Here is a 22,335-nt window from a genome sequence, read left to right as displayed (position 1 = left end):
GATTCCATTATGTTTCTTGTATTTAGTATATATGTCTGCAAGAAAATGACTCTCAGGGTAGTATATGGTGACATACATGTACTTAGATAATAAATTTACTTAGGACTTTGAAATAAGCATGAAAACAATTCAGAGCTGTTTTGCTCACTGCGGTTTCAAACATTCAGGCTTGGAGATGCCAGAAACGACCATGAGTGAAAATGCAAAGGTTTCACTACTTCAAGTTTGGAACTATGAAGAATTTGAAGTTTTTCATCTTGAACATTGCAATTAAAATGAATAGTTGAAGGATGCAATCATCAAAAGTATTGTACAAAGACAGTCCCTTATCTGCCCCAACCTGTAATTTCAGTCTCTGAGGTCAACATAAGAGCATCGTTCAGGAGGGTGAACCCACAGAAAGCAACAAGCCCAGATGGGGTATCTAGCCGTACTAAAGACCTGTGCCAATCAACTGGTTGGAGCGTTCACTGATATCTTTAAACTCTTGCTTTGGTAGACTGCAGTGCCCACCTGTGTCTGGCAGGCTTAAATTATACCGGTCTGTTAGAAGCATGTGGTAACTTGCCTGGATGACTATTGCCAAACTGCATTTACATCCACTGTGATGAGTGTTTTGAGAGGCTGGTGATGATCCTGTCTGATACGCAACTTGGATCCACCCCTTTTGGCTCAAAGGTTCAACAGCAGATGCCTTCTCATTGGCTCTTCACTCAAACCTGGATCATCTGGGCAGTGGAGATGCATACATCTGGATGCTCTTCATTGACTACAGCTTGCCATTCAGTACTATCAATAGCTCAAAGCTAATCAATAGGCATCACTACCTCCTTAACTGGATGCCTGATTTCCTCATTTGCTGATCCCAGTCAGTTCAGATTGGCAACACCATCTCTTCCATGAACTCCCTCAGCACAGGTGCACCATAAGGAACTGAAGAGATTTGGTATGTCAACAAATTTGTTCAAAACCTACTACAGATGTACCGTGGAGAACATTCTGACAGGCTGCATCACTGTCTGGTAAGGCGGGTGAGGGGCTACTGCACTGGACTGAAAGAAGCTGCAGAGGGTTGTAAATCTAGTCGGCTCCATCTTGGGTACTAGCCTACAAAGTATCCAGGATATCTTCAAAGAGCAATGTCTCAGAAAGACAGCGTCCATTATTAAGGACCTCCAGCACCCAGGGCATGCCCTTTTCTCACTGTTACCATCAGGTAGGAGGTACAGAAGCCCAAAGGAACATACTCGGTGATTCAGGAACAACTTCTTCCCCTCTGCCATCTGATTTATAAATGGACATTGAACCCTTGGACACGACTGCACTTTTAAAATATATATTATTTCTGTTTTTGCATGATTTTTAATCCACTCAATATACGCATACTGTAATTGATTTACTTATTTTTTTTCTACATTATGTATTGCATTGAACTGCTGCTGCTAAGTCAACAAATTTCATGCAAAATGCTGGCGATAATAAACCTGATTTTGATTTTGAGGATGTGTGCTTATCCCCCTGCTCTACTCTACACAAAGTTCAAAATAAGTCTATTATCAGCGTACTCCTCAACCCCTTGCTCATATAAATGTTACAAACTGGGACTTTGATCAATTTAACTCAGTATTTTTCATTTGTGAATCACATGATTCTTTTTTACCCTTGAGTAGAGCCGAAAAAACATGGAAAATTGTAAAGCATGAGAAAGTGAAACTTCAAAAACTGAAACGTCAGCAGTTCAAAAGTACTCATCCCCCTTTGCTTTGTACTTAATTAAACCACCACTCACAGCCAGTGGTCTTCTAGGTTGTCCCTATTAGCTTTGCACAACACGATGGAGCAAGATTTGCACAATTGCCCAGGCTGTGCCAGGTTAATCGAGGAGCGGCATTGGACAGCAATCTTGAGGTCTTGCCAGAGATAGTCAATTGGGTTAAGGTCAGCATTCTGACTGGGCCACTCAAGTACTCCAATTTTCTTCATTTGAAGCCACTCATGGTTGCTCTGGCAATGTGCAGGTCGTTGTCCTACTGAAAGACGAACCTCCTCCCCAGTTTAAGCTTTTTAGCAGAGGCCAGGAGGGTTTTATGCAGGACCTCTCTGTAGTTAGCAGCATTCATCTTCCCACCAACCCTGACCATATTTCCAATCCCTGCTGCTGAAAAACATCCTCAAAGCATGGTACTACATCCACCATACTTTACAGTAGGAATGGTGCTATCTGGTTGATGTTCAGCATTTGATTTACATCATACACATCACTTAGTGTTGAGGCCAAAAACACTTTCCAAACAAAAGACCTTCTTCCACATCTGTACAGTAAGTGACTTTTTGCAAAGTCTTTACAGCTTTTTTTAAAAAAAAAGTGGTACATGTGCTGTAGATCTGATCCTGCCATCAATTAGGTAACACCATCCCTACTTGTATAGTGGAGGTAGCAAAAACTCCCTCCTAAACTGTGCCCTTTAATATTTGATTTCTCTTCTCTGTGAAAAGACTTTCACCCTGTCCATAACCCTTATGATTCTATACATGTCCATAATATCTGTCTGCTACAATCCAAGGAATAAAATCTTAGCATACACAACCTCTCCCTATAACTTAGGGAATATTCCTATAAATTTCAATTCTTTTTAAAAAAGGTGATGCCTCAAAAAGGCAGCATCATCATTAAGGACTCCCATCACCAGGACATGCCCTCTTCTCATTGCCACCATCAGGGAGGAGCTACAGGAGCCTGAAGGCACACACTCAACGTTTCAGGAACAGCTTCTTCCCAACAACTTACTTAATTTAATTTTGCACTATTTATTCAATTTAATTTTTAAAATATTTCTTATTGTAATTTATAGTTTTTTAAATTATTAAGTATTGTGGCATACCGCAGCTGTAAAACAACAGATTTCATGACATATGTCAGTGATATTAAACCTGAATCTGACTTGGATTCTTCTCTACATTTTTGGATTTTCAAATGTCATAGAAAAAGGAGAACAAGACCAAAGGTTAATATTCTGACCTACAGAAAGGCCAACTTTGAGGGTATTCGGCAGGATCTAGCTGGGATCAACTGTGTGACTCCACGTAAAGGCAAAGAAACAGTTGGCAAGTGGGAGGCTTTTAAAAGTTCAAAGTTCAAAAATAAAATTAAAAAAAAGTTCAAAGTTCAAGTAAATTTATTAACAAACTACATACACAGTATGTACCATATACCACCCTGATATTCCTTTCCTTGCGGGTGTTCATAGCAAGTAGAAGCACAACAGAATCGATGAAAAAAGTAACAAAAAAAATAAGCAATAGATATTGAGAACATGATATCAAGGAACCAATATCCTGGCAGGGAGGTTTGCTAAGGCTAGTGGGAAGAGTTTAAACTAGAATTGCTGGAGGGTGGGAACCAAAATGAAGAGATGGAGGCTCACAAATAGAAACATAGAAAACCTACAGCACAATACAGGCCCTTTGGCCCACAAAGCTGTGTCGAACATGTCCCTACCTTAGAAATTACCTAGGGTTACCCATAGCCCTCTATTTTTCTAAGCTCCGTGTACCTATCCAGGAGTCCCTTAACATACACTATCGTATCTGCCTCCACCACCGTCGCTGGCAGCCCATTCCACGCACTCACCACTCTCTGCGTAAAAAAACTTACCACTCTCTGCATAAAAATATAGAGAAAAGTTTGTAGAGAGTGTGAGAGGGAGGATAGGCAGGTGATAGAGAATGGACGCGCTCAGACTGATGGTCTGAGATGTGTCTATTTTGATGCAAGGAGTGTTGTGAAGAAAGCAGATGAGCTTAGAGCGTGGATCAGTAGTTGGAGCTATGATGTTGTGGCCATCACAGAGACTTGGATGGCACAGGGGCAGGAATGATTACTTAAGAGTGCCAGGCTTTAGATGTTTCAGAAAGGACAGGGAGGGAGGCAAAAGAGGTGGGGGCGTGGCACCGTTGATCAGAGATAGTGTCATGGCTGCAGAAAAGGAGGAAGTCACGGAGGGATTGTCTACGGAGTCTCTGTGGGTGGAATGTAGGAACAGGAAGGGGTCAATAATTTTACTGGGTGCTTTTTATAGACTACCCAATAGTATTATGGATAGGGAGACAGATACTGGAAATTTACAATAATATCAAGGTTGTTGTGGTGGGAGATTTTAATTTCCTCAATATTGATTGGCATCTCCCTACAGCGAGTGGTTTAGATGGGTTGGAGTTTGTTTTGTGTGTTCAGGAAGGTTTCTTGACACAATAAGCCTAAAGAGGAGAGGCTGTACTTGATCTGGTATTGGGAAATGAGCCTGGTTAGGTATCTGGTCTCTCAGTGGGAGAGCATTTTGGAGATACTGATCATAATTCTATCTCCTTTATCATAGCATTGGAGAGAGATAGGAGCAGACAAGTTAGGAAAGTGTTTAATTGGAGTAAAGGGAAATATGAAGCTATCAGGCAGGAGCTTGGAAGTATAAATTGGGAGCAGATGTTCGCAGGGAAATGTATGGCAGAAATGTGGCAAATGTTTAGGGAATATTTGTGCGGCATTCTGTATAGGTACGTTCCAATGAAACAGGGAAGGGATGGTAGGGTACAGGAACTGTGGTGTACAAAGGCTGTTGAAAATCTAGTCAAGAAGAAAAGAAAAGCTTACAAAAGGTTCAAAAGCTAGGTAATGATAGAGATCTAGAAAATTATAAGGCTAGCAGGATGGAGCTTACAAATGACATTAGGGCCAGGAGGAGCCATGACAGGGCCTTGGCGAGCAGGATTAAGAAAAACCCAAGACATTCTACAAGTATGCGAAGAGCAAGAGGATAAAACATGGGAGAATAGGACCAATTAAGTGTGACAGTGGAAAAGTGTGTGTGGAACCAGAAGGGATAGCAGAGGTACTTAATGAATACTTTGTTTCAGTTTTCACTACGGAAAAGGACCTTGGCGATTGTAGGGATGACTTACAGCAGACTGAAAAGCTTGAGCATATAGATATTAAGTAAGAGGATGGGCAGGAGCTTTTGAAAAGCATCAAGTTGGATAAGTCACTGGGACCAGATAAGATATACCCCAGGCTACTATGGGAAGCAAGGGAGCAGATTGCTGATCCTCTGGCAATGATCTTTGCATCATCAATGGGGACGGGAGAGGTTCCGGAGAATTGGAAGGTTGCGGATGTTGTTCCTTTATTCAAGAAAGGGAGTAGAGATAGCCCAGGAAATTATGGACCAGTGAGTCTTACTTCAGTAGTTGGTAAGTTGATGGAGAAGATCCTGAGAGGCAGGAATTATGAACATCTGGAAAGGCATAATATGACTAGGAATAGTCAGCATGGCTTTGTCAAAGGCAGGTTGTGCCTTATGAACCTGACTGAATTTTTTGAGGATGTGACTAAACACATTGATGAAGGTAGAGCAGTAGATGTAGTGTATATGGAATTCAGCAAGTCATTTGATAAGGTACCCCATGCAAGGCTTATTGAGAAAGTAAGGAGGCATGGGATCCAAGGGGACCTTGCTTTGTGGATCCAGAACTGGCTTGCCCACAGAAGGCAAAGAATGGTTGTACATGGGTCATATATTGCATGGACCAGTGTTGTGCCTCAGGGATCTGTTCTGGGACCCCTTCTCTTTGTGATTTTTATAAATGACCTGGATGAGGAAGTGGAAGGATGGGTTAGTAAGTTTGCCGATGACACAAAGGTTGGAGGTGTTGTGGATAGTGTGGAGGGCTGTCAGAGGTTACAGTGGGACACTGATAGGATGCAAAATTGGGCTGAGAAGTGGCAGATGGAGTTCAATTCAGATAAGTGTGAGGTGGTTCATTTTGATAGGTCAATATGATGGCAGAATATAGTATTAATGGTCAGACTCTTGGCAGTGTGGAGGATCAGAGGGATCTTGGGATACGACTCCATAGGACACTCAAAGCAGGTTGACTGTGTTGTTAAGGAGACATACAGTGTATGACCTTCATCAATCATGGGATTGAGCTCAAGAATTGAGAGGTAATGTTGCAGCTATATAAGACCCTGGTCAGACCGCACTTGGAGTACTGTGCTCAGTTCTGGTCGCCTCACTATAAGAAGGATGTGGAAACTATAGAAAGGGTGCAGAGGAGACTTACAAGGAGTTTGGCTGGATTGGGGAGCATGCCTTATAAGAATAGGTTGAGTAAACTCGGCCTTTTCTCCTTGGAGTGACGGAGGATGAGAGGTGACCTGATAGAGGTGTATAAGATGATGAGAGGCATTGATCATGTGGATTGTCAGAGGCTTTTCCCAGGGCTGAAATGGTTAACATGAGAGGGTATAGTTTTAAGGTGCTTGGAAGTAGGTACAGAGGAGATGTCAGGAGTAAGCTTTTTATGCAGAGAGTGGTGAGCACGTGGAATGGCCTGCCGGCAACGGTGGTGAAGGTGGATACAATAGTGTCTTTTAAGAGACCGTTGGATAGGTACTCTTAGAAAAATAGAGGGCTATGGGTAACCCTAGGTAATTTCTAAAGTAAGTACATGTTCAGCATAGCAGTGTGGGCCGAAGGGCCTGTATTGTCCTGTAGGTTTTCTATGTTTCTATAATTTTTAGAGTCCTCAAAGGTGAGTCCATTGATTGTGCAGAGATGGGGTGAGTGAAGTTATCCCCTCTGATTCAAAAGCCTAATGGTTGATGGGTCAGAACTGTTCTTAACCTGGTGGTGTGAGACCTGAGCCTCCTGTACCTCTTTCCAAATGGCAGAAGTGAAAAGAAAGCATGACTTTGGGCAGTATATTCCTGTTAGGATGAAGGGTAGAAAGACCAAGTTTTTCCAGAGCTGGAGTTCCTACATTGAGTTCAGTGCTGACTGGCAACTCCTGTAATGCTGTTGGTGTCAAACTGTATCGGTCTCTGCCATTCCTTTAGACTCACTGGCTGCATGGAGAACAACCCGCTCTCCATACCCCATTGCACTGGCTTGTATTTCACACAGACAGCTGGAACGCAACATCCATGGCCGACCTCAAAGGCCGCAGCTCTTTCTCTAACCCCGTTCCCACAGAGTGAGCTGTGGAGAATTGTGTGCCTACTGTGGGCAAGAGGAAACATGATACACAAACAAAGGCTTTTGGCTGCTCAAACCATGATATGAATGTGGCTTATTGCCTAGGTTGCTTCTACAAATTAAATTTAGCTGCCAAATATAATCCTTGGGGAACTGGCAATACTGGACCAGCCAGTTTGAAAGGTGTAACTTTCCACTCCTGCTGCCTTAACCCTTCAAGAGCAAACTTATAGAAACATAGAAAACCTACAGCACAATACAGGCCCTTTGGCCCACAAACTTGTGCCGAACATGTCCCTACCTTAGAAATTGCTAGGCTTACCTATATTTTTCTAAGCTATATTTTTCTTACCTATATTTTTCTAAGTTCCATGTACCTATCTAAAAGTCTCTTAAAAAACCCTATTGTTGTCACCTCTACCACCATTGCCAGCAGCCCATTCCACACATTCACCACTCTCTGAGTAAAAAAACTTACCCCTGACATCTCCTCCTTACCGACTCCCCAGCACCTTAAAACTATGTCTTCTTATGGCAACCATTTCAGCCCTGGGAAAAAGCCTCTGACTATCCACAGGATCAATGCCTCTCATCATCTTATACACCTCTATCAGGTCACCTCTCATCCTCTGTTGCTCCAAGGAGAAAAGGCTGAGTTCACTCAACCTATTCTCATAAGGCATGCTCCCCAATCCAGGCAACATCCTTGTAAATCTCCTCTGCACCCTTTCTATGGCCTCTACATCCTTCCTGTAGAGATGACCGGAGCTGAGCACAGTACTCCAAGTGGGATCTGACCAGGGCCTATATAAATGCAACGTTACCTCTCAGCTCCTGAATTCAATTCCATGATTGATGAAGGCCAATACACTATACGTCTTCTTAACCACAGAACTGTGGTAATACTGTGTAACTTGAGTGTTTATTAATATTATGGCCAATACAGTTAGCCATTAGGACAATTGGAGGAAAGTACGGGGGGGGGGGGGTGTTAGAGATAAGTTACTTTAACACGGAGTGATGGATGTGTGGTGCATCGTGGTGGTAGAGGCAAATACATTAGGGACATTTACAAGACTCTTAGGTAGGCACATAAAGAATAGAAAAACAAAGGGCGATGTGGGAGGGAAGGGTTACATTGATCTTGAAGTGGGTTAAAAGACCACTGGGGCACATTCTGCACTGTGCTGGAATGTTCTATGTTGTGGATTTCTTCAGACTGTAGGTGGATTCCAGCATATCTTTAGGTGTGTTAGTTGGTGACATTAACGACATACTTCATGTCATTAATGTCATCATGTCATGATGTACATGTGATAAATAAATGAATCAGAATGTGAATGTGATGGGGCAAACAGGGCAGTGATCTTTAACTGATCCTTTGTTATTTCATTAAGAGTGTGTTGTAAAATTGTTATTTTCTTTGCAGCTTAACAACTTGTGTCTGCTGGCATTTTTTATAACTACTTATAAACATGTAACTGTTCAGCATGTTTTCTGGTGGTCACAGAATGTATAAGCAATTGTTCAGTGTCCCCAGTGTTTAGGTTTATATGAGCTGGAAGCTTCACTTGGTATTGCATTACTTGAATAGGGATATCTGACTGGTTAACTCTTATCTAAAAATTTGAATGGAATGCTTCTTTGGTATAAAAAGAGCTGAATGCAAAAACTCACCACCTTTATTTTTTCTTTCTATTCTCATTATGCTTTTTAGTCCTTGCTTCTTGTTCCCCTTTCTCTACAAGCCCTCTGCAACTGTCCTTTTTCAATTGTCTTTGCTAATAAAACAATTGTGAAGCATCAAGTTTTGTGCCTCTTTATTGACCTCTGAACCTTGGATTATAAATATAAAAATCCAATAGGTGCATGGGCAAACAACAAAAACATAGACTTAGTTTAGTTAAAAAAAAACACTAGTGCGAGGAATTTGTAATATTAAAGAAAAAAAGCCAATGGTGTTGAGAACTTTTGCTAACAGGGCAGTAGTTAGCTTTGTGTGACAGGGAGGGAGAAGTCAAATGAAGTAGAGTTTAATGTCTTGCACAAGTATGGCGAGGTATAATACAAAGAAAATATTGCCTGCAGCACAGGCAACACAGACTCTTGGCCTCACAATCTACCTCGTTATAAGACTATAAAACATAGGAGCAGACTTAAGCTATTCTGCCCATCGAGTCTGTTCCATCATTCCAGCATGAGTGATTTATTATCCCTCTCAACCCTATTTTCCTGCCCTCTCCCTGTAACCTTTGACGCACTGACTGGTCAAGAACCTATCAACCTCCATTTTAAATGTACTCAATGACTTGGCCTCCACAGAAGTCTGTGGTTATGAACTCCATAGATTCACCACCCTCTGACAAAAGTAAATTGCAATCAACACACACAAAACAAGCAGTCTGTATACTTTCAACAATGCATCTGCTAGAATTTGGAATATTTGCTGATATGCCAAACCTCCTTAAACTTCTAAGAAAGCAGAGGTATGTTGTGCTGGGCCGAAAAAGGTCTTTAATGAGACAGTTCAGCCAATCCGCTAACACCCAGAAATCTGAGTTGCTTATTCTCTCCACCTCTGACCCACCAGCATGAATTGGTACGTGATCTGCAAACATCCCTTTTATGAAGTCAACAATTAGCTTCTTAGTTTTGTTGACATTAATTGTGAGGTTGTTAATTAGAACATATATCAGTATAGCACAGGAACAGGCCCTTCGGCCCGCAATGTTGTGCTAAACAAATTAAATTAGGTTAAAAATTAAAGGTCCAATTGAAAGTTCCTGAAAAGTTACATGACCTCAGTAAAGGTGAGACCAACTCTGTTGGTCAGAGTTGGCCCTGGATATTGTATCCTAGCAGTCTAGATATGAAAGCCTGGGCGGTACGGTATGGAGAGCAAGCTGTTGCCCATAGCAAGCTCCCCCTCTCCTCGCATCTGATGAACCCAAAGATTCCTTCTCCTAGCTGAGCTGCAAGCCTATTTGCTCGAAGTGACTGGTTTTAAGACATCAGTAACCCACCTTTGCCCCTTCTCCTGTCAGTAGAAAAGTCCACCGGGCTTTGTAGTTAAGCTACATGTGAAGGCCAAGAGCTGGACTTGGTTGTCAGAAGCAATCTGAGGTGACAATGCAACACAAAGCCATGCCTACTTCCCAACACAAGACAGGTTAGCACTGTAACACAATTTCCAACTAGGTAGCTTCTAATCTAAAAGCACAAACATCAATTTCTCTAATTTTCAGAACTGTTTTCCACCTCTCTCTTCACTCTTCTTCAATTCCCCACACTTGCCTCTTACCTTTTCTCCTCACCCGCTTATCACCTTCCAGTGGTGCCCCTCCTCTTTCCCTTTCTCCCACTCTCCTCTCCTACCTTTCCCACCTATCACCTCTTACTTCATACCCTCCTGTCCCTCACACATAGCTTCACCTATCACCTAGTTCTTATTCTGGCTTCTTCCCTCCTCCTTTCCAGTCCAGATGAAGGGTCTCAGTCAGAAATGCTGCCTGTTTAATCCTCTCCATAGATGCTGTCTGAACCGCAGAGTTCTTCCAACATCTTGTGTGTTACTCTGGATTTCCTGCATCTGCAGAATCTCAATGTGTTCATAAGTTTGCATTGTGATGCTGACATTTGAGCGTGCTTGACAATGACATACAGACAGATATAGGCAGTCTTCAGAGAAACATCACCAAGAGTAGCCCTCACATTCAGGAAAGATGAAGATGAACATTACACAAGATTATAAAACTGCTTTTAGAAAATGCATCTTTATAAAACTCCAGTTCGGCCACATCTGGAGTATTGCCTACAGTTCTGGTCGCCCCATTACAGGAAGGATGTCGAGGCTTTGCGGAGAATGCTGCCTGGATTAGAGGGGATGTGCTACAATGAGATGTGAGACAAACTTGAGTTGTTGTCTTTGGAGCACCAGACATTGAGGAGAGATATGATAAGAGGTTTATAAGATTATGACAGGCATAGTTAGAGTAGAAATACAGTACCTTTTCCCAAGGTTGAAATGTCTAATACCTGAGGGTGTGCATTTAAGGTTAGAGGGAGTAATTCCAAAGGAGATGTGAAGGGCAAGTTTTTGTTTACACACAGAGTGGTGGGTGTCTGGAATGTGCTGTCTGGGGAGGTGGTAGAGGCAGAAACATTAGAGACTTTCAAGAGAAGTTTTGATAGGCAAAAGGAAGGATATGGACATTGTGTAGGCAGAGGAGATTAGTTTAGTTGGTCACTTGAATACTAATTTAACTGGAACAGCACAACATTGTGGGCAAAGGGCCGGTTCCTGTGCTGTACTGTTCCATCTTCTATTAAAGAGTTGTCCTTGTTTTTACCTTGCTGGTCGTTCAGGTTTCCCCGTTAGCGATTCCAGCTCATCCCGTGGTCTGGCTCTGGCATACTCACTGCCGTCATACTATACGGAGAAGATAAAAATATTAGAATCAGGTTTGAAAATCTCTGGCATATGTTGTAAAATTTGCTGTTTTGTAGCAGCAGTACATTGTGATACATAATTAAAATAAACATTACAGTAAGATATATATTTAAAGATCGTAATGTAAAGGACTAGGCCACCCAACCCATCGAGTCTGCTCCTCCATTTCATCATGGCTGATCGGTTTTTCCTCTCAGCCCCAATCTCCTGTCTTCCACCCCACATCCCTTCATGCCCTGACCAATCCATAATATATCAACCTCTGCCATAAATATACAGAAGATACAAATGAATATATAAATGTACACACATAAACATAAAATTAAATTATTAGTGCAAAAACAGAGTTAAAAAAAAAACTAGTGAGGTAGTGTACATGGATTCATCGTACATTTAGAAATCTGATGGTGGAAGGGAAGAAGTGGTTTTTGAAACATTGAGTGTGTGTCTTCAGGCTCCTGTATCTCCTCTTTGATGGTAGCAATGAGAAGAGAGCATGTCCTGGGTGATGGGGGTCCTTAACGATGGATGCCACCTTTTTTTAGGCATTGTCTTTTGAAGGTAAAGTTGCAAAAGTCTGCAGATATTGGAAATCCAGAGCAACATACAGAAAATACTGGAGGAGCTCAGGAGGTCAGGTTGCTTCTATGGAGATGATTAAACAGTCGACATTTCAGGCCAAGAAACAGCTCGTCCTGATGAAGGGTCTCAGCCCAAAACATCGACTGTTTATACATTTCCATACACGTTGTTGACCTGCTCAATTCCTCCAGCACTTTGTGTATGTCGCCTTATGAAGGTGTCCATGACGCCGGGGAGCCAGTGCCCGTGATGGAGCTGGCTGAGTTTACAACTTTCTGCAGCTTTTTTCCGATCCTTTGCTGTGGCCCCTCCATACCAGAGCGTGATGCAACCAGGTTGCCCTCCACGGTACATGTAGCAGGTTGATAGTGTAGAGGGCAGCATGGTAGTGTACTTTGCAGTGATCAGAGCTCAGTTCATACCACTGTCGGTATGGAGTTTGTACATTCTTCTTTTGACAGTGTGGTTTCTACTGGGAGCTCCAAACTCCCCCCACACTCCAAAAATGTACAGGTTATGGTTCGTAGGTTGGGAGCATGCTATTTTGCTGCCAGAAGCACGGCGACACTTGCAGGTCCTCGGACTGTTTTAGTCTATAACACAATTAAAGGATTCCACTATATGCTTCGATGTTTGAATGTTCAAAGTACATTTAATATCAAAGTATGTATACCACATACACCTCGAGATTCATCTCCTTAAGGGCAGCCACAAAACAAAGGAACCAAATAGAACCAGTTAAAAAAACAGACCGTCAAACACCCAATGTACTGGACCCTCAGGTCCCATGCCATCAGTTTCAGGAACAGTCATTACCCCTCAACAATCAGGCTCTTTAACCAGAGGGGATAACTTCAATCAATTTCACTCACCACAACACTCAACTATATCTGCGACCTACGGGTTCAATTTTAAGGACTCTTCAGCTCATGTTCTTGATGTTTATTGCTTATTCATTATTATTATGTATTTTCCCTTTCCTTTTCTATTTGCACAGTTTGTTGTCTTTTCAATATTGATTACTTGTCCTGTTTGGTGTGATCTTTCATCGACTCTATTGGGTTTCTAAGTATGCCTACAAGAAAACGAATCAGGATCATATGTGGTGACATATATGTACTTTGATAATAAACTTACTTTACACTTTATAATCAGGAGGAAATAAGGAAACATTAATGAGAACTACTGTGTCCGATGTGCAATGCACCAACAGTCTGATTACATCAAATACCAAGAAACAGAGTGTGGGATTTGGCTAATTATCTCAGCAGTAGTCTCCACCCAAGAACCACAAGATTGAAGTTTAACCTGTTAACATTAATCATCCTAAACCATGCATGAAACTGAAGGCTCAAGACAGTTGTGTCACTTAGCAGGCAAGCTAGCACAGGCCCGCACTGCTGGGTGGCAACCCTGCTCCTTCTGTGAATAGTGACACACACAAAATGCTGGTGGAACGCAGCAGGCCAGGCAGCATCTATAGGAAGAAGCACTGTCGATGGTTCTGTACATCCTTCTATAGATGCTGCCTGGCCTGCTGCATTCCACCAGCATTTTGTGTGTGTCGCTTGAATTTCCAGCACCTGTAGATTTCCGTGTGTTTGCATCCTTCAGTGAATGTTGCACGATTTGCCTCCTAGATCCTCCTAAGGATGTAATGCTGAGGCTTTATACGACCATACGACATAGGACCAGAATTAGGCCATTTGGCCCATCGAGTCTGTTCTGGCATTCTATCATGGTGGTTTTATTTTCCGTCAACCCCATTCTCCTGCCTTCTACTCATAACCATTCATTGCCACAGACGGCCATGGAGGCCAGCACTGGATATGTTTAAAACAGAGGGTCATAGGTAATTACTAAGGGCATCAAAGGTTATTATATCTTAACGTCTGACTGCCTGCATAACAACAAACAAGAATGCATGAAGTAGAAACTGGAATAGGCAAATTTGAGGTCACTCCACCATTCATCACAATCAGAATCAGGTTTATTATCACTGGCATGTGACATGAAATTTGTTAACTTAGCAGCAGCAGTTCAATGCAATATATAATCTAGCAGAGAGAGAAAAAATATAAAAATAATAATAAATAAACAAGTAAATCAATTATGTATATTGAATAGATTAAAAACATGCAAAACATGAACACTGTATATTAAAAAAAGTTGAGATAGTGTTCAAGGGTTCAATGTCCATTTAGGAATCGGATGGCAGAGGGGAAGAAGCTGTTCCTGAATCGCTGAGGGTGTGCCTTCAGGCTTCTGTACCTCCTACCTGATGGTAACAGTGAGAAAAGGGCATGCCCTGGGTGCTGGGGGTCCTTAATAATGGACGCTGCCTTTCTGAGACAGCGCTCCCTAAAGATATATAACCATGTAACATATAAGATGTCCTGGGTTCTTTGTAGGCTAGTACCCAAGATGGAGCTGACTAGATTTACAACCTTCTGCAGCTTCTTTTGGTCCTGTACAGTAGGCACTCTATACCAGACAGTGATGCAGCCTGTCAGAATGCTCTCCACAGTACAACTGTAGAAGCTTTTGAGTGTATTTGTTGACATGCCAAATCTCTTCAATTTCTGATTGACCACTGTGCTCCATGCTGGTAACCCATGGTTCCTTAATACTCTGAAGTCCATTGATCTGTCTTGGACGAACCAAATGAACTCAGTGAACAGAGTTCCCATTGCCCACTATGCTGCAGAAATGCAATGCCCCTGAGAATTTAACAGGGTACAGTAACCATTTCCCCTCCCTCCACAGCTTATTCTGGCATCTTCCTCCTTCCTTTCCTGTCCTAATGAAGGGTATCGGCCTGAAATATCAACTGTTTATTAATTTCTATAGATACTGCCTGACCTGTTGAGTTCTTCCAGAGTTTTGTGTATTGTATTCATATGCCTCAAAAGTTGAAAGTAAATTTATTATCAAAGTACAAATAGTATATGTCCCATATAACCCTCAGATTCTTTATCTTGTGGGCATACCCAGTAAAGACAAGAAACACAACAGAATCAAGGAAAGACCACACCCAACAGATCAGACAAACAACCAACATGCAAGAGACAACAATTTTACAGAAATACCGAATGAGTAAGTAAATAAACAAACAAGCAAGCAAGCAATAAATATTGAGATCATGAGATGAAGAATCCTTGAATGTATTCCACAATTTGTGGGAACAGTTCAGTGCTGGGGTGAGTGAAATTGATTGAAGTTATCCCCTCTGGTTCAAAAGCCTGATCATTGAGGGGTAATAACTGTTCTTGAACCTGGTAGTGGGCCCTGAGGCTTCCTGATGACAGCAGCAAAAAGGGAGCATGTCCTGTGTTGTTGGGGTCACTTGATGATGGCTGCTGCTTTCCTGCAACAGCACTCTATGCAGATGGGCATTCAGGGATTCATCTTCGAATCTGGATGAGTATGCTGCAGTTGTTACCGACTTCATTAAAAGTGGATGAGAGTGTGCCTACAAAGACTTACTGTACATTCACAAACCAGAAGTCGTGGATGAACCAGGAGGTACATCGTCTGCTGAAGGCCAGATCTGTGGCATTCAAGTCTGGTAACCCAGGCCTGCACCAGAAAACCAGGTATGTGACATCAAATGTATGATAACGCTGGCAGTGTTTCCAAGATATTACTTCTTAAAAACAAAACCCAATCGTATGAATGGCAATGATGCTTCACTACCAAATGAACTCAACGCCTTCTATGACCGCTTCGAAAGGGGGAGTACAGCTGCAGCTGTGAAGATCCTTTCTGCACCTGACGACCCTGTGATCTCTGTCTCAGAGGCCAATGTTAGGCTGTCCTTAAAGACAGTGAACCCTGGCAAGCAGGAAGGTCTTGATGGAATACCTGGTAAGGCTCTGAAAACTTGTGCCAACCAACTGGCGGGAATACTCAAGGACATTTTCAACCTCTCATTGCTATGGGCGGAAGTTTCCACCTGCTTCAAAAAGGCAACAATTATACCAGTGCCTAAAAAGAATAATGTGAGCTGCCTTAAGGACTATCGCACAGTAGCACCCACATCTATAGTGATTAAATGCTTTTGGGAGGTTGGTCATGACATGAACCCATTGCAATTTGCCTATCGCCACAATAGGTCAGCTGTAGATGCAATCTCAATGGCTCTTCACACAGCTTTAGACCACCTGGACAACACAAACACGTATGTCAGGATGCTGTTCATCGACTATAGCTCAGCATTCAATACCATCAATCTCACAATCCTGACTCAGAAGTTACAGGACCTGGGCCTCTGTACCTTCCTCTGCAATTGGATCCTCAATCCTCGATCTGTGCGGATTGGTGATAACATCTCCTCTTCACTGACAATCAACACTGGTGCACTTCAGGGGTGTGTGCTTAGACCACTGCTCTACTCTCTATATACCCATGACTGTGTGGCTAGACATAGATCAAATACCATCTATAAATTTGCTGATGATACAACCATTGTTGGTAGAATCTCAGATGGAGACAAGAGGGCATACAGCAGTGAGATATGCCAACTAGTAGTGTGCTGTCACAGCAACAACCTTGCATTCATTGTCAGTAAGACGAAAGAGCTGATTGTGGACTTCAGGAAGGGCAAGACGAAGGAACACATACCAATCCTCACAGAGGGCGCAGATGTGGAGAGAGTGAGCAGTTTCAAGTTCCTGGGTGTCAAGATCTCTGAGGACCTAACCTGGTCCCAACATATCGATGCAGTTATAAAGAAGGCAATACAGCAACTATACTTCATTAGGAGTCTGAAGAGATTTGTTATGTCAACAAATACAGTCAAAAGCTTCTATAGATGCACCGTGAAGAGCATTCTGTCAGACTACATCACTGTCTGATATGGGTGGGGGGGGGAGGGGCTACTGCACAGGACCGAGAGAAGCTGCAGAGGGTTGTAAATTCAGTCGGCTCCATCTTGGGTACCAGCCTACAAAGTACCCAGGACATCTTCAGGGAGCAGTGTCTCAGAAAGGCAGCGTCCATTATTAAGGACCTCCAGCACCCAGGGCATGCCCTTTTCTCACTGTTACCATCAGGGAGGAGCTACAGAAGCCTGAAGGCACACAATCAGTGATTCAGAAACAGCTTCGTCCTCTCTGCCATCCGATTCCTAAATGGACGTTGAACCCTTGAACACTACCTAACTTATTTAACATATATTATTTGTTTTTGCACATTTTTTGATCTATTCAATATATGTATATTGCAATCAATTTATTTATTTTATTCTTCTTATACTTATTTTTTTTTCTTTCTTTTACATTATGTATTGCATTGAACTGCTGCTGCTAAGTTAACAAATTTCACGACACAAGCTCGTGATAATAAACCTGATTCTGATTCTGCGATGTGCTCGATGGAGGGGAGGTTTATACCCTTAACGAACTGGGCCACATCCACTATGTTTTTGTAGGATTTTCCATTCAAGAGCATTGGTGATCCTATACCAGGCCATGATGCAACCACTCAATATACTCTCCGCCACACATCTATAAAAGTTTGTCAAAGTTTTAGGTATCGGGCTGAACCTTCACAAACTCCTAAGGAAACTGCAAGGAAATTAAAGTTGCTGACACTCTCCACCTCTGATCCCCTGATAAGGACTTGCTAATTGATCTCTGGTTTCCTCCCCCTGAAGTCAACAATTAGCTCCTTGGTTTTGCTTACACTGAGTGAGAGATAGTTGTGGCACCAGTCAACCAGATTCTTAATCGGCTTCCTATATGCCCGTTTGTCACCACCTTTGATTCAGATGACAGTGGTGTCATCAGCAAACTTAAATACATCATTGGAGCTGTGCTTAGCCCCTCAGTTTGAGGTGTAAAGTGAGTAGAGCAGGAGTGAGTAATGGAGAGGATGATTGTTGTCAACCTGAACTGACTGTGCTTTGCAAGTGAGGAAATTGAAGATTTAATTACACAAAAAATATTGAGGCCAAGGTCTTAAAACTTATTGATGAGTTTTGAGGGGATGATGGTATTAAATGGCAAGCTGTAGTCATAAAAGAGTATCTTGATGTATGCATCTATGCTGCCCATATGTTCCAGGCTTGAGTGAAGAGCAATGGCTGATTTATTATCCTCTAAACCCCATCCCTTCTCCTCTTAACCTTCGACACACTGACTAATCAAGAATCTATGAATCTCCACTTTTAATATACTCAACGATTTGACCTCCACAGCCGCCCGTGACAATGAATTCCACAGATTCACCACTCCCTGGCTAAAGAAACAGCTCCCTCATCTTCATTCTAAATGGACGTCCCTCCACGCTGAGGCTATCACCTCACCTATCACCTGCTACCTTTTGCTCCTTCCCCTCGCTACACCTTCTTATTCTGGCTCTTGTCCCCTACCTTTCCAGTCCTGATGAAGGGTCTTGGTCTGAAATGTCAATTGTTTATTCATTTCCATACATGCTGCCTGACCTGCAGAGTTCCTGTAAAATTTTCTGTGTCTTGCTCATAAAATGATTCCTACATCAATCCACGGATCCTTCTCTGATCACGGCGAATGCCAAGGAAAGACTAGATAGGACACAGCCTGACCAGCTTCACGTCACAAACTTTAGATGTGCTGTTTACGATCTGTGGTAATTCAAACCAAGGTCAGGCTTACCTGCTGAATGTATATGGCCCTCTAATAACTTGCTTGTTCTAAATACAAAGTATAACTCTGGACATGGACCCAGAAAGGTGCCAGGAAAAGGCCATTAACATCATGAAAGATCCCACCAACCCTGCTCATGGACTGTAAAGCTAATCGACTCCTTCACCCACTAACCAGATTCAACAAGATGGCCCTGTGTATGGCAGCTGTGCTGCACCAACTTTACAGTGTACTGCTAATCTCTACAATTTCCTTCGCATTTCCTGTTCAAGAAGCTGATAGTCACATCAGATATGATAGGCTGACTCTTCTGAACATCAGGAAGGAGGCACTTACCTAACACATGCCACCTTTTCTACATTGGGAACCGCTGGTTACACAATCCACGGGACGCTCATTTATTACACCGCAGCTACCTCAGAAGCGGCGCTGGAGGCAAGGGAGAAGGGCCAGCGCCTGGTGAGGTTGAGACGGTGCGCTGTTCAGCTGCCGCTCCACAGTATACTCCTGGCTAACATTCATTCCCTGGTCAATAAGCTGTGCGAACTGACAGCCAGACTCACCTATCAGCGGGAAACAGGAATGTAACGTTCTGTGCTTTGTGGAGACCTGGCTAATGGAGGAGATACCGGATTATGCCATCGAGTCCTCTGGGTTCTCCTGTTCTGGATGGACAAGTCCAAAACCTCTCTGGGAAGAGTATAGGGGATAGGGTATGCTTCATGGTCAATAATGCTTGGTACGACCCCCGGAACGTGCCTGCCCTCAAATCATTTTGTTCCCCGGATCTGGAGTACCTAGTGCTGCTGTGTAGATCTTTCTGGCTGCCTAGGGAGTTCACGGCTGTTATCATCACAGCTGTGTATATTCCACCACATCTGATACTGACCTGGCTCTTGAGGAACTGTACGAGACTATCAACATACTGGAGGTTGCTCACCCAGAGGCTGCCTTCATCATTGCTGGTGACTTTAATAGAATGTCACTGTCTAAATCTCTCCAAAGCTTTGTGAACACATCCAGGTGAGCACACAGGGGGATAGCAAACTCGACCACTGCTACTCTCCCTTCGGCAACACTGACAAAACACTCCTCCATCTGCCATTTGGGAAGTCGGATAACTCCTCTATCATGCTGCTGCTGAAGTACAGGCAGAAGCTGAAACAAGGGATGGCCATTGTTAAAACCGTCCACTGTTGGTCTGACCAATCAGTGTCCATGCTACAGGACTGCTTTGATGATGTCAACTGGAATGTCTTTCGTGATGAGTTCATGGAAGGGGTCACGAACTTCATCCGGAAGTGCATCGAGGATGTTGTCTCCCAGAAATCGGTCAGGGTCTATCCAAACCAGAAACCCTACATCAACAGTTCTGTGCGAGCAGCATTTACCTCATTGCCAGTGATCAGCAGGAGCTCAAGACATGCAGCTACGATCTGCGCAAAGTCACCAAGGCAGTAAAGTGACAACACAGGGACAGGATCCATTCACAACTCTCCACCAACAGCACACACAGTTTAGGGTAAGGTCTACACACCATCGGAGATATCGCATGCCTCTCTCCCAGATAAGCCATCAATTCCACTATCTAGATCATTGACAAATAATGTGAGAAGTAGTGGTCCCAGTACTGACCCCTAAGTAACACCACTAGTCACTGGCAGCCAACCAGAAAAGGCCCCCTGTATTCCACTCGCCTCCTTCTGCCTGTCAGCCATTCTTCTATCCATGCCAGTATTTTCCTGTAACACCCAGAGGATTTTATCTTGTTAAGCAGCCTCAAATGAGGCTCCTTATTAAGTGCCTTCTGAAAATCCATTGCCTTGCCTTTGTCCACCCTGCTTGTTACTTCCTCGAAGAATTCTAACAGATTTGTCAGGAAAGATTTCCCTTGACAGAAACCATGCTGACTTTGACTTATTTAATCATTAGTCTCCAAGCACAGTACCCCAAAAGGTCATCCTTAATAATAGACTCCAACACTTTCCCAACCTCTGGGGTTAGGTCAACTGGTCTATAACTTACGGTTTTTTTTGTCTTCCTCACTTCTTAAAGAGTGGGATGACATTTGTAATTTTCCAGTCCTCTGGGACCATGCCAGAATCAAGTGATTCTTGAAAGATCCTGACCAATGCATCCATTATCTCTTCAGCAACCTCTCTCAGGACTCCAGGATGTTGTCCAACTAGTCCAGGTGACTTATCCACCTTAACACCTTTGAGTTTACCTAGCACTTTTTGCTTTGTAATAGCAATGGCATTCACTCCTGCTCTCTGACACTCACAGACCTCTGGCATACAGCTAGTGTCCTCCACCCTAAAGACTGAAGCAAAGTACTTATTAGGTTCATCTGCCATTTCTTCCCCCACCCCCATTACTACCTCACCAGCATCATTTTCCACTGGTCCAATATCAACTCCCACCTCCCTTTTATTCTTTATATAACTGAAAAAAACTTTTAGTATCCTGCTTTATATTATTGGCTAGTTTACCTTCATATTTCATCTTTTCCTCTCTTATAGCTTTATAGTTGCGTTTTGTTGGATTTTAAGTTTCCTGATCATCCAACTTCCCATTCACTTTTGCTACCTCATATGCCCTTTCCTTGGCTTTTATGCAGTCCTTAATTTCCCCTGTCAGCCGCATTTGCCTAGCCCCACCATTTGAGAACTACTTTTTCTGTGGGACATATTTATCTTTGCAACTTGCAAACTATTCCCAAAAACTTCAACCACCTCTGCTCTGCTGTCATCCCTGCTAGTATTCTCCTCCAATCCACCAGGGCAAGCTCCTCTCTCATGTCTCTGTAGTTCTCTTTATTCCATTGCGATACTGATACATGTGAGTTATGCTTCTCCCTCTCAAATTGCAATGATCACTGCCTCCGAAGGGTTTCTTTACATTAAGCTAATAAAATCTGGGTTATTACACAAGTCAGCCTGCCCCAAGTAGGCTCAAGTACAAGCTACTCTAAAAAGCCATCTTGTAGGCATTCAACAAACTCCTTCTCTGGCGATCCATCACCGACCTGATTTTCCCAATCCCCTTGCATTAAACAATTTTGAATTTTGAAACTATATGGTAGTTACCAGTTAACTAGCTGAGTTAATTTTCCTTGACAAGTCCAAACAAAAGCCCAGAAGCAAAAAGATGAGAAAATCCACAGATGCTGGAAATCTAAGCAACACGCACAAAATGCTGGAGGAATTCAGCAGGCCAGGCTGCATCTATGGAAAACAGTAACTATTAGTTTTGGACTGAGACCCTTCACCAGTCTTGATGAAGGTCTCGACTTGAAACACCAACTGTTTACTCTTTTCCATAGATGCTGCCTGGCCTGCTGAGTTCCTCCAGCATTTCGTGTGTGTAACCCAGAAGCCAACCTTACCTTCCTCTCCATGTCCGGCTTCCTCCAGTCTGTTGACCCCTTCCTCCGCTCTTCCTCTGTCCTTCGTGAAGAATCTCTCTCCTTGGACTTTCTGAGGACTTGCTTCTTCTCTTCTTCCATAAGTAAACGAGCAATCTCCTGTCATTTGTATAAACCAATTAGATTTGGCTACAAGACTGAGAGCAAATTAATTACATCATGGACTGAAGGACACCCAATGCAGAGAGATGACTCAGGGGGAACAATCATCCCTGGAGT

The 22,335-nt window shown here is 42.9% G+C and overlaps 1 protein-coding gene across 3 annotated transcripts in view; it reads right to left on the bottom strand.

Moving 5' to 3' along the window:
• ccdc50a (coiled-coil domain containing 50a) overlaps nucleotides 1-22,335 on the bottom strand; it is a 144,941-nt gene that overhangs the window by 17,072 nt on the left and 105,534 nt on the right. For all 3 annotated transcript variants that reach the window (XM_059961192.1, XM_059961195.1, XM_059961193.1), the window contains 2 exons: nucleotides 22,078-22,215; nucleotides 11,381-11,460 (listed from right to left, as the gene is read on the bottom strand). In XM_059961192.1, coding sequence (XP_059817175.1) covers nucleotides 11,381-11,460; nucleotides 22,078-22,215 — 218 coding nt within the window. The remainder of the gene's footprint in view (nucleotides 1-11,380; nucleotides 11,461-22,077; nucleotides 22,216-22,335) is intronic.

This window comes from Hypanus sabinus, unplaced genomic scaffold, assembly GCF_030144855.1.
Source record: "Hypanus sabinus isolate sHypSab1 unplaced genomic scaffold, sHypSab1.hap1 scaffold_410, whole genome shotgun sequence".
NCBI lineage: Eukaryota > Metazoa > Chordata > Chondrichthyes > Myliobatiformes > Dasyatidae > Hypanus > Hypanus sabinus.
This window is presented reverse-complemented; position numbering and strand designations above follow the sequence as displayed.